The sequence below is a fragment of the Fukomys damarensis genome, unplaced genomic scaffold (genome assembly GCF_012274545.1).
Source record: "Fukomys damarensis isolate Sample0158 unplaced genomic scaffold, DMR_v1.0_HiC HiC_scaffold_17, whole genome shotgun sequence".
Taxonomy (NCBI): Eukaryota; Metazoa; Chordata; class Mammalia; order Rodentia; family Bathyergidae; genus Fukomys; species Fukomys damarensis.
The window spans coordinates 10,437,639-10,451,166 of record NW_022900929.1 but is presented as its reverse complement, the minus strand read 5'-3'; the positions used below and the strand labels follow the sequence as shown (position 1 = coordinate 10,451,166).

Below are 13,528 nucleotides of genomic sequence, written 5' to 3'. Positions count from 1 at the left end.
AAAAAAAAAAAAAAAAAAAAAAAAAAAAAAGCTGATGGTGTTGTTTTTGTCCCCATCATGAAAAGTTGGTGAGAAGCAAATAAATAGAAGCAGCTGAGACACATACTCTGAGAAGGAGAAGGTAGCAGATATGGAAAGACCAGTTCTGTCTCCACTTTGCCTCCTGTCAAAAGTGGTAAGAGAGTTTCCATGAGCCTAGATTTCCTCTGGGCTCCTGCAGAAGTTGAATCCCATCAATACTGTGTGTCCTTTTCAAGAAGACATCCTGTTTTTCAGTGTATTTCCCGCTGAGTTGCACGGTAGGGACATGGTAGAACCACCAGCGGTCTGTCAGCTGGATTATCTTCCGGGTGGTTGTGTTGCACCAATGAACTTAACTAATTATGAAAAAGGAAGGAGAAAGACAGGTGACTTCCAGATACGTCCGCGCTCGCTGCAATGGCTGGGCCTAGATCTTTCTTGCTACCCTTGCACCAAGTCCTAGGAAGAGATGAAGGTAGCCAAGAAGAAAGTGAAGCGAACAAAATGGTAACCAGTGTTCCATGTGTCTTGGAGGAGGCTGCCCAGCCTCTGGTCTGTGATACGCGCTGACACAGAGTTGCTGAGCAGCCAGACACGGAAACCATCTCGGACCCTGCCTTCTGAGGTCTGATGCTCCAGTGCCCCTTCTGCATGAGGCTTTGGTGAGACATTTGTGGTATTGTTATGTGTTCACAGTGACACTAGAGTCACGTGGGAATAGGAACATCAGGATTTGGCTTGCCGTTTCCCTGTTGAGGAGCCTTTTATAGATGATAGCTGCTTTTTTTTTTTGGAATGTGGTGGTGATTGAACCTAAGGGCTTCACACTGAGCTTCATCTCAGCCCTTTATGTGTGTATATAATATATATATATATATATTTTTTTTTTTTTTGAGACAGGATCTTCCTAAATTGCTAAATGGCCCATGATGGGTTTGAACTTGGCATTCTCCTGCCTCAGCCTCCTAAAATGCTAGAATCGCAGGCATGAGCCACCAGCTGGCTACCTAGTAATTGTGTTTTTAACTGTTACTTTTGGCTTGTCCTTTTTTTTTTTTTTTTACCAGGGATTGAACTCGGGTCCTTGCGCTTGCAAGGCAGGCCACCGAACCACTGAGCTAAATACCCGGCCCTTGGCTTGTACTTTTTATTGAGGTGATATGCACATAAAATAAAATTGATCACTTTAAATCAGCATTTCAGTGACATATAGTACAGTCACTGTACTATACAATGCACAGCCATCATCTCTATTTAGTTCCAAAGAATTTTCATCGCCCCCAATTTTAAACACCATCACTAGCCCACTGCCCCTCCCCCAACCCTTGGTACCTGCCAACCTGCCTTGTAGATGAGTTTATCGAGTGTGGATATTTCATATAGATGGAATCAGACCATCTGTGCTTATGGAATGGTTCTGTGTGTGCTTTGGTGTATAATTTTTGACACATACTAAATCTCGTGCTTGGGTTGATGTTGCTACTATGGTTTTACTTGTCATTTACTTCAGCATTTTTTTTTTAAAAAGTCATAATCTCTTATTAGAACATGTTGGCCTTAATTTATAAGCATCAACTGATGACATTCCTCACCTTCAGCACAACTGAGTATTCTGTAGAGCAGCAGGCTCATTTAATGTTAAAAAAAAGACAACCCTTTTCAGACAGTGAAGCCCCCAACCTCCACACCGGCCCAGTCCTGGCCTGGGTTTACTCTTTAGACCAGGAATCCCAGCACTCTCAGGCTTTGTGGGTGATCATGCGGAGTCCTCTTCAGTCCACGGATAACGTGGCACCGAGGCCCACACCTGTGTGTGACACAGTTCTGCACCCTCCCCTCTCCCTTTCTTGTTCTGTCCTCCCCTCAACACCTCAGGGCAGAAAAGCTCTTTGCCATTTGTACCCCTCCTCCTTAGCCTGCTAGGATCATGGGCAGGAACCTGAAGTATAATTAGCACACAGTGTTTGATCTGAAACCAGAGACCCATCCTTTTCACTGGAGAATCACACCTTCTGTTTCAACATCAAGTCTCAGGACCCCCGGTGCTACCTTTAAGAAGTACTGGGTGTGGCCCGCAGTGAAAGTCACGGTGATCAAAACACCCAGAGAGGTGGGTGATAGCCAAAGAGCTTTGCCATGACTGTCAGTCGGTGCTGCTGAGTGCTGGCATTTCACGTGCATTCTGTCACAACAACACAGGGGATGTCACAACTTTGGCATCACATCCCCATGGCACAGATTAAGGAAGTGGAGACATAGACAGAGTGGTTTAACCAAGATCACGCACCTGGAAAGCGATGAGGTGAAATTCCAACCCAGAGATCTCGGTCTCCTCACTACTCTGGATGCTGTTTTATAAAAGTAGGTGGATGACTAATTTCATGTCACATCCAACCAAAGCCGTTAGGGGCTGCCGGTGAGGCTGAACTCTCCACCGTGACCCCGAGACTTCCCATGACTTGCTGAGGCTTAGAGGGATGGTTCCTAGTCTGTGGCTGTGAAGTCAAAATGAATCAGAAACTGTTTTTTTCATTTGCTTGGTTTTTTGTTATTTTCTGAAACAGGGTCTCACTCTATAGCTTTGAATTTGGTATATAGCCCATGCTGGCCTCAAACTCACAGCCATCCTTCTGCTTCAGCCTCTCGAGTGCTGGGATTGCAGGTGTGTGCATCCACACCTGGCAAATCAAAAACTCTTGATAGCCTCAGCCTTGAGCTTCTCAGAGGTAATACGTGTCCGGACATCCCACTTTGGCTGCAGAGTGGGTGTCGAAGAGGATGTACTAGAAAGACTCCTGAATTGGGAGTGTGGAAAATTAGCTCCATGGCTAACCAGTGAGGTGACCTTAGGGAAATCATTTTTTATTTTTCTCTGCCAGTTGTTTCATCTCTTGTTGAGGATGGCCAGTCCTGGGCCTGGCTTGGATGCTGCATGCCTGGGATCCCAGCATGCTGAGAGGCTGAGGCAGGAGGCTCACAATTCTGAGCCCAGCCTGGGCAATTTAGTGACTTAGCAAGAAACTGTCTGAAAAGAAAAAGTAAAAACAGTCTGGGGAGGTAGTTTAGCTTGAAGGCCCTGGATTCAATCAAACCAGAAAAAAAAAAATAAAACAAATAAATGAGTAGCGTGCCTGATACACTTGATGTTCTCTTCTAGCTCTTAAAAATGTATAACTCATGACTTTATAAAATTAAGGATTTTAAAATCCCTTGTGGTGATGAAGCACCCCTTGTTTATGCCATTTTCTAGCTTCTGTTTACTAGGCAGCTGTTTTGAGGAAGCACCCCCCGAGTGGGCTTAGCTTACTAATAGGGCGGCTATGCAGAGGCCGTGACCACCCACTGCTTCCTCCTTCTTAAGATTCAGCCCTCACCCTCTGGGGGGACCCCAGGCTGCCTGGAGAGCTGTATGTGTGCTTCGAAGACTGAGGCTTGGGAACTTTGCTGACGGAGCGTGATGGCATCCAGATGACTTGCAGATCTCTGTTTCTTGGTCTGGGCTCTGGGTGTGTCTGACAGGCTTACCTTTTGCTTCTGCAAACCTGCACCTAGGCTAGATATGAAGAGGCAGCTTGAGCAGTGGCCACAAGTGCTTTATGTATCCTTCACAGGCAGTGTAACTAGGCAGGGCAAAATGTTTATGGTGTAGCAGAAGCATTAAAATCAAACACATGAAGACCAAGCACTTACCTCTCATGCATGAGGCCTTGGGTTCTATCACCGCAAAAAAGGAAGAAAGAAGCAAAGTAACATCCCTTCTAACAAAGATTGGTCATCCCCAGTGGAGCTGCTCTGGAAACTGCTACTTTCTGGTCTCCCAATCGTAGAGCAAGCACAATATGCCATGTTAATATTTATATAAACAAATAAGTTCGCTTCTCCTAGTCACATTGCATATTAATCACTAAGGAGAACTTTAAATACTGATGTGTCATTATGGAATATGCCACCCTGACCGGAAAGGCCAAATTAACTAAAAATTTATTAACTTTGGCATCACTGCCGGAAACCCTATTTTTCCAAGAAAGTTGTGGAGCTCATGCCTACGGATATTGCCATGGCAACCATGCTGCCAGCCGCCAAGTTAGACTGGGACCAGGCTGCAAAGTGCTAATGATGGTTCTTGCGGGGCAAGTTTCAGAGTAGATTGAGCAAGATGATTGAGAGGGGAAACTGCTGCTAATTTCCTTTATTGGGAGAAAAGTAGGCAAATGTGTCAGATGAGACTTACTGTGCCGGGTGCCATTTTTGAAAGGGACGCCCTGGGGCCTGGTGCTCCAAGGGAGACTTCACCCCTTCTGTGTCACTGGAGGGAAATTATGAACTGCAGTGTCTTAAACAGAATTTATGTGAAGAGAAATACCCACCTGTATCTTGGTAGGGAACTTTTCTCTGAGATCATAATGATGTTTTGTAGACCCTAGCTACCTCTTTAACCAGTTTTTAATGATGGATCCTGAAGGAAGTCTTGTGATTTTACAAACACATCGGGATCTTCAGACAAGAGCTCAAGTCGGATCTAGGGTTAGGAATGGGCAGAAAAAGGCAATGGTGCCTTGGAGCTGGGATTCCCTCAGGGTCTCTCCCTTTGTTCCCTCCCCACACACACAGCCAGACCCAAATGGACTGTACAGCTCTACCTCTGATTATCAGAAGAGTCAAAACTGAAACTCCATCTCCGTCTCCCTCACAACCTCCAGCCTAGGTATTTCCTCATAAAATGAGAACATTGGGCCTGTGGGCCTTTCAGCCTTGGGGTGATATCAGTGTCTAACTAGCAAACATAGGTATCTATGGCTGTCCAAGTGTCTAAATTTTCTCTGTTGTGCTGCATGGGTAAATCTGAGCAAAGGTCAGCTGGCCTTTTTCTCGTACCCCATGCTATACATATCTTTCTAGTCGAGAAAAATCTGTAGAACGGTTGGCAAAAATGATATATAGAAATTCTGTCCACCTAACCTCTTCTTGATACCTCTTCTTGAAATGTGCAATTTGCCATTGACTGTGTTTCCTTAGATGCCTCCATAACACACGAATCAAGCAAAATTAGTTTTAAATATTTGCTCCTCATTTTAAAGAGTAGCATTCTGGGAGTGAAAGAAAATGTATCCATTGTATTATTAAGGGTGTACTCGTGTTCTGTGGTTGGGAACTAGTAGGTCTGTGGGAAGTACTTCAGGTTTCAGAACTGCTGTGAAACTCCCTAATTTGAAAGGTGTATTTTCTTTTCTTTTTTAAAAATTAATTTTATTGGTACGTTTAAGGTATAGAATATAATGACATTCGTCATTGGAAATTTGCACCTTTACATAATCCATCTTGGTCCTTATATTTTTTCCCCGTTCCCCTGCCCTCCCTTCAACCCCTCCCCTCCTCCCTAGCTTCAAAGACTTTGTTTCCATCTTTCATTTTCTCACATTCCATTCCTTCTTTCCTTTCTCTACCCCTCCCACTTCCCCTTCCCCTCTTTCCCCGTTTCTTCCTATTTCACATTATCTATTGTACCTTTTAGTCCTTACACTTTCAGTTTGAAAGGCGTATTTTGTTCTTGGCTGTGGATTGGTATGAAAACAAAATAAAACAAAACCAAACAAAAACACAGACTTTAGACAGACTGTCCTAATCTTGGTTTACTGACTTAGTGAGCTACTTAAACTCTAGGTATGAGTTAATTTTGTGTTGATTTTTGGAGATGATCTCTACTAGGGTCATTAGAAGAATAATGTACAATAAAATGTTAACCCCTGGGCTACCAACTGGAGAGTTATAGATTCACAGTAAATGTCAGTTTCTCCTGAAGGTTACAGATATGCATGCTATATAGAAACTCACAAGCAGAAACCCATCCATGCATCACAATTATTATTCTTCACGTTTGGGGTAAACCTGCAAGAGGCTGTGTCAGGAAGTTGGCTGCACTTGAGTCTGTTATGAAATGTCCTGTGACTGTTACATGGTATCATTGAGCTAAAATTCAAAATAGACCAGTCCTATGTTCTTTATCATTTGTGTCACTTACTCCAGAAATATCTTTTTTTTTAAATGAAATGCAGGGCCGGAGATTTAGCTCAGTGGCACTGTGCCTGCCTTGTAAGTTCAAGGTCCTGAGTTTGATCCCCGGTACAAAAAACCAAAACACAGAAAAAGTAAAAAGAAATGCATTATAGGAATGCATAAAGATGATATGAAAAAACAGAAAAACACTAATAAAACACAAAATTCAGTTTTATCTTTTTTCTCCATTTTATTGATATTTGCATTAAATCTAAAAGAGCATTTTTCAAAGTTGAAGTTGCTGTGAAGTACTGCAATCCTAGAAACATGAGGCAATCCCTGGAGAACTTTCCATAAACAAAAGCATGAGAGTTCTTGCAGCATAATAGGTCAGCCGGAAATAGCAAAATATGTGAGAGTTTCATCCAGCCCTGCCCTAGATAGAAGGCGGCTGGCAAGGATTCCCCCACAATCATGGGGGTCCCTTTCAAATGCATCCAGGACTTTGGGGCCTGCTGTTCTTATCATGCTAGTGCATCCTTGGAAACATATTCGGGAGATTCAAACAGGTGGTTCTATGTAAAGAATCAATAAATCCCTCCCAAGCTCCTGATGTGAAAGCAACATTCAGGAGCCTCTTGATGGTGAGCAGAAGAAACCATGGATATGTTTCCATATCTTCCGTTGTTGAGAAATTTGACCTAATTTGAGATCACTAAATGAATAAATATATCCTAAAAAGAGCATAGTGCCTATAGAGCACGACAAAAGGAGAAGGATTATTTACTAGAGTCTAAGTTTTCTCTAAAGAAAAAACTAAACATGAAAGGTTTTTACTTGACGTGAGAGGACAAAATGGGAAAACTCTCCATTGTTGTCTATGAAATTCAAATTGATTTTGATATGTGAACCAAGGATGAAATTTGAGGTGCAAAGGCAGCCACATGGTATGAGAAAGAGAGACATTAAAGTCAAAAGAGAGCTCAGTGTTGTAAGAAATTTTTTAAGGAGAAGAAAGGCAATGCTGAAAGTTGCATAAGAAGTGAGAGAGACCAGAATTCACAGCATAGAGAAGTGATTTAGTGATATGAGGACCCATGAGAGAGTTCTCCCAGCCAGCACACAAAGGAAAAGCTCAGGCAAAGATGATAGATTGGGAGGCTAGAGGGAGAAAGTGTAACTCATGAAGAATCGCTAATCCTAAAGAAGAGACTGAGAAGTTTAGTTAAAGCAGAGGTAGCCAGTGCGCCAGAGGACACAGGTGTGAGCTAAAGTTTCCCCAGGTGAAGGAACAGCTGCATGTGGATCGTAGGAACTCACTAACACAAGGCAAAACACGTGAGGAGGGAATAGCATTTAAAGGTGTTCTCAGTTTTTTTAAAATTTAAAGTTAGAAAGCCAAGTTCTGCAGGCATCTAGCTTGGCGATAAATGAGCATTGTGAAAGAACATCAATTAGACAGGCCTTAGATTTAACGTTTCACAATCTTCACAGTACACAATCAGAAGTTACTAGAAAAGCACAAAGATTTTGAGCCTAGAAAGAAAGCACCTTATAGTAGTCTATTTCAAGTCAATAGTTGCCCATGTGTGAAAGCCACAGAAAGATATTGAGATACATAAAGAGCCATGAAATCGCAACATCTTTTCTGAGAAACATTTTATGAAGCTATAGTGCAATCGAAAGGTGAATCAAATTAAGCAAATACAACAGTTCATCAAGAAGACCTGGGTGACTGGGGTAGGAGACCTGAATAGTCATTCTGTGATTCTTGAAATTTTTCCTGTTTAAAATTTTTCATAATGAGGTGTTGGTGAGAAACCTCTCAAAAATCTCAGTGGCGACATCCTAAGTAAACCAAGAAAGCAGTGTTGAGTACTTAAATCAGTACCCCATACCGTGGCTTGATTACAAAGAGCTCTTTTTCACAGTGTTATTTATAACATTTAAAAATCTAAGTCTTCAGTGGTTGGAGAACCATTAAATAAATGATTAAATAGAAAAAACAGTGAAAGTGTTTATATAGTCATTGATATGATTTTTCTAAGATGGATGATCCTTATTTTATAGAATAAAGCTCTGAATGATTAGAAAATAGATAAAAATATGTCAAAATGTATCCTGTTATTTATTTTGTTATTTAAAAGTCTATGGTGTTCTTTTTTAATCTTACCAGAAAGACCTCTATTCTGAGTGTAAATAACCTATCCTATACATAATAGGAGGTTTCATTCTGAACTGAAGAAGAATCAAAGTACCTTCAGTTGTCCATAGCCAGGAAGGCTGCAAGCAGCATTTTAGGCATTGTTCAGATTGAATTGTACCTTGAAAACAATGGATGGAAAAATGAATGAATAAAGAAATGACATAATCCTCAGAGATCACCAGCTCTCCTGAGGCCAGTGGCTACTCTTACACGTTGCATTCTGGTCTCTGTGGAACTCCTCTCCTGGGAGCATCTCCTGGAGGGCCTGCTTGCAGATGCCTTAGTCATTGGTACACTGTGTTCGTATCACTCCACTTCCGGAAAGCCTGGCTAATGCAGTTATTGCTCTTCAAAGAACCCTGATGTGAATGTCGTAGATATAGCGCTGTCCTCCAAGGCAGGAGAAGGGAAAGCAGGGAGGTACGTATAGTAATGTGTGAGCCATCACTTGCTATCTCCAAGAAGGGCCTCGTGCTGTTCCCTGTGATTTCTTGGGCTGCATGTGCAAGTTTAGCATTCGCCCTCTTGTCTGCCTGAAGGATCGCGAGCCAACCACGGCGCCCAAGGTCAGAGAGAACCTTTACAGTCACTCTTTCCATGAGATACTTACTCTCCACCATAAACATATTTTTGCAGTAGACAGTACAGTTTAGCAGAGGGTTACTGGTGTTTCTCTTAATATTTGGAATGAAGAGGAATATTGGGTAGTACTAAATATCAGTGGCTTGAGATATGTTCAGTAGTTTCAATTCTCTGGTCTTCCTGGGTAATTTTTTTTTTTTTTTTTTTTTTTTTTTTTGTACTGGAGATCGAACCCGGGTCCTTGCACTTGTGAGGCAGACGGCAGAACCACTGAGCTAAATCCCCGGCCCCTAGGTAACATTTTTAAAAGAAGAAATAGGAGCCTCTTATTACTGTGTTTTTCCTCACAGGTTTTACATCTTCTGTAGCAAGCAGAGAAGAGGAAATGCTTTTTGCCTTTCTCATCTATAAATAGCTAATAAGTTAGATGAATAAAATCTGTAAAAGAGGGAAAATTCTAGAAGTGAAAACTTTTCCACTCTCCCTTGAACTTTGTCTAGAGCTAGCCCCTGATTTGAGCAAGTGGGTTCCTGTTTTCCATTGTCTGTATGTTGTTCTGTTGTACAGTCACTAAAGATGCATTAGAAATATTTTGGTAAGAGAAGAAATGTGGAACAGACTGCAGACATAAAGGGAGGATGGGGCACTCCTTGGTTTTCAGACCAATGTCAGAAACAGGAAGTGTGAAAAAAAAAAATAGTGGATGATCTTTCTCTGCTTATGTAATGCTTTTAAATTCTGTAAAATCAACCTGTGTATTCAGCAGTGACTAGAGCAATGTGAATTCATTAGCAATGGCCTCAGAAAAACATAGAAGAGTGTTAATTTCTTTTTCTAGTTAGGTCATTCGAATTGCTTGTCTTTTCCTATATTGGAGTCAAGGTGCCAGTTTTCTTAGCATCTTGCTTTTGCTGGCATTATTAATTTCAGTATTTTGGTGATTTTTATTTGCCATCATTTGATCAATACTCTTCTACATGCTCCATTTCTTTTTTTAAATTAATATATGTTCCCAAAGCATGATATATTTACTCTTACTCATCTTGGGGGGTTAGCGCCTATGCGTATTGCTTCTTAGTCCTTTTTACTTACTCTTTTTCTCTCCCTCCATCTCCAGATTTCCTTCCCATCTCCACAGTCTACCTTCTGTTTCCTATCATCTGTCTTTTATTTTGCTCTTTCCATTTTGGATTTCTCACAGAGGAGAAATCATGCAATCTTTAACATTCTGTATCTGATGTCGCTTAGCATTATGTCTCAGGGTGCGGCCATTTTCCTACAGATGACTAAAATGCATCCTCCTTTATGAATGACTGAGTAGTACTAGAGATCAGGGAGGAGGAGGCTGAGTGAGCTGCAGAGGCTGGGAGTTTCTTTGAGGTTCAGCAGAGCAGAGGAGTCAGATGGAGCCTTTGGCTCCCCCTGCTGGCGGCTGGTGTCACAGCAGCTGCACTGTCAGGACGGAAGCGCGTCTGGCCAACGCTGCCTGTTGAAATTATTTAGCAAAAGAAAGGTGATAACATGTGTATCCTGCTACAGCAACACATTGTGCAGCCAGGTTGACAGATATATACAGGATAGCAGTTTGAACTAACAATGGACACTCTTTGTATGGAAAGACTTAAAAAATTACTTTTTATAACATCATCGATACGTCAAAGTAATTTATCTCCTCCAAAGATGAAGTATCAACTCGGCTGAGAGGAAAATTCAATTACTAGTAATTTCTGCTTGGCGCATATATGTGTGGAAGGATTTACGTATCCTCAAGGGGGCAGCCCTTGGTAACACAACGTGTTTTTTGATCCGTAGCAATATGTTAGATTTGTGGGGGGAGGGGTGAACCCTGTTTATCCGTACTGTCTGTATGTCGAGAGTCCTTTTGGTTCAAATCTATTGAAATCCCTGGGCTATGCATAGGTGTGAGTTATCGATCCCAGACACGTAGAACTCAGAAGTATAAGTACACATACTTCTTTGAGCCTACATTGTTCTTATGACTCATTTCCAATACGGAAGAAACTGGCTCTGTTCTTCGTGTCCTGGGTAAAGCCTATTGATTTCTTAAGCGATAAAGCTACGAGCTTGTCTGGGGCCTGGGGCCTGGGGCCTGGGGATACCAGTTATAATTTGTATCTGATTACAAAAAATATTTTTTCCTGCATTCTCAAGAGTTTTGAGCTTCTAGAACCCCCCCTCGAAGACTTGAAAGTTTATACTAAAAAGCAATTTTTCTACATTCTGACTTTGCATGATGAGGTTGCTTCACAGATGTGACTTTCCTCACGACCCAGGCACTGTGCTGGGCTCCTCCTTGTGGCTCAGCTGTCCCCTAGGGCTCATTCTCCGTCATCTGCACTCAGTCAACCAAATGGAATGGCTTGCAAGTGTGGGGGCCCACACTTACCCGAAAGCTAGTGTCCCAGGAATGCCGCATGTCACTGCTACTCAAATTCCCTTCAAGGAAAGCTGAGGGATGTAGAAAGTGCGATGAAAAAATAGCATGAATATTTACATTTTACAAATTTACTACATTAAAAGACACATTGCCATGAATCTCCCTCAAAATCCCACCCCCCTCACCTCAAACACATGGTTTTGGACACGTTTGGAAGCAGTTCTGCAAGTCCTCTTTCCTAAGTGTCTTTATAAGGCGTGAATGAAAATATGGTAGATGCTGCTGTCCGGTGCCATCCAACGGAAAGGCAGGCTCATAGAAACGTGGCATGCAATGTGTCCTTGTCAGCTCTGTTCTCCACATCCGGCACTGTGTGACTTCTGGCTCTTCCCCAGAGTAGGAATGACAGGCGAAAGGTAAACATCTTGAATCAATTCAGGACACCAGGGCCGCCGTGACAGCACAGCTGAAGACACTCAGGAAAGAGGCCTTCCAGAACCGCTGCAGTCAGTGGCCAGAATGATGGGGTAACTGTTCAAAGTGAGGGGAGCAAGTATTCTGAGGGTGAGTCATGGCAATGTGTCTTTTACTGCAGCAAATTGTTTTTAATTAAACATACACGGTAGTTTTTCTGTCACACCTTGTAAATGGTTGAAAGCTAGGGAAGAAGAAAAGGTGGTTTGAGGCCTAGCGAAGATCCTGGAGATGCAGGTGTGGCTTTTCTGGTTTCTGCCTTATAGGTCGTACCTGGGCCGGCTGCCGATGTGGCTGTGGGGACCTCGGTGCCAGCCGAGGAGACCTCTGTGGAAGAGGCAGAGGCTGAGAAATCAGCTGTTCCTGCCGGAGAAGGAGGAGGTCCAGAGGAGGCCACCGTTGACACCGAAGCCACTGAGGTTACAGACGGTGACAGACCTCAGGCAGCAGCCGAGGCAGAAGCAGAGGCACCTCAGGTGGGTGTCCCTCCAAGGGACTTCTGGGGACGGTTGGCTACAGCTCAGTCTATTGACAGCACTTTCATGTAGAATGGGTTTGTGACCATTTTGTGATTTCTCATTCCTCCCAAAAGATTGTACATCTTTAGATTCTCAGAAAGTGTGATCCCAGCATCCACTCAAAATCACCACTGTAACACTGGGTAGGGTTCTCAGGGCCTCTGGCTGACGGTGCCTCCGCACAGAAAGGGGAAAAGAAAACCATGGAATAAAGTGGTGGAGGAAAGGAAAAGAAGCATAGATGATGAAGAAGATGAAAATGAAGCTGGGTGTGGTGGTGCAAGTCTGCGGTGTTAGCTGTCTGGGAGGCTGAGGCAGGAGGATTACAACTTTGTAACGACTTAGTGAGACCTTGTCTCCAAATAAAAAACACAAAAACGATTGAGCATTTGGCTCAGTGGAAAGACCCTGGGTTCAGTCATCAGTACCTAAATGAATAAATAAATAAAATTGAAGATAGAAATTGAGGGAGGAGAAAAGAATGTGATCGATAGGGCTGTATAAGGAGTAAGTCATATAACGTCCATACAGGGCCACTGCCAGCCACACGATGAGAACACATTTGTAGTGAAATCATATTACTGTTACTGCTGCTTTGTGCTTCTTCTTCTTATTTATTATTATTGTTGTCTGAGTGCCCCAGACTCATTGCCAGCTCCTTTCACTAGGAGTCTGTTTCTGGTTCGGCTCTTAACCCCAGAAGGGTACGGGTGCATAAGGACTCGGAGCAGTGCTGGGTGGGTCCACACCTCACAGACTCTGTGACAAGGACAGAATGGCCTCTGCACAAATGAGACTGGCCCACGTGGAATCCTACTTAGTTGTCTTTTCCAGGATGGTCCCCAGCCCCTCATGATGCTCTCACTCCCGCATCAGCTTGGCCTCTGCCCTCCGGCCCCACGGAAACCTCTCTCTCCCACATGGTGGACTGTGGCAGGGCCCTGACATGAGCCACACTAAGGATTTCATACTCAGGAGAGCCAGAGAGGAGGCCAAGGCCCAGCAGAGGCCCAGGATCCAAAACGCTGTGGGGTTGGGGGACAGCAGGTTGTTAGTGGGGTGTGGGGAGTTTAGGGGGCAGGAGTAGAAACAGGGCACAAAGGATGCTGTCACCACGTGTCCCAGCCCTGCTGGAAACCATCAGCACCGCCACCTTCTTCCCCCAGGAGAAAGTCATCCCCTCTGTGGTCATCGAGCCCGCCTCCAACAACGAAGGGGACGGAGAACACGAAGTCGCCCTGGGTGCAGAGACCACGGAGGGCCCTGAGGATGTGGCTCCTGCGGGCTGCACGGGCAAGACAGCAGAGCTGGCCACAGAGCAGAAGCCAGGGGAGG

At 43.5% G+C, this 13,528-nt stretch overlaps 1 protein-coding gene across 1 annotated transcript in view; it reads left to right on the top strand.

Annotated features, from left to right (window-relative positions):
• Amph (amphiphysin) overlaps positions 1-13,528 on the top strand; it is a 159,246-nt gene that overhangs the window by 136,601 nt on the left and 9,117 nt on the right. The window contains exons 18-19 of the mRNA XM_010610871.1: positions 11,942-12,151; positions 13,360-13,522. Coding sequence (XP_010609173.1) covers positions 11,942-12,151; positions 13,360-13,522 — 373 coding nt within the window. The remainder of the gene's footprint in view (positions 1-11,941; positions 12,152-13,359; positions 13,523-13,528) is intronic.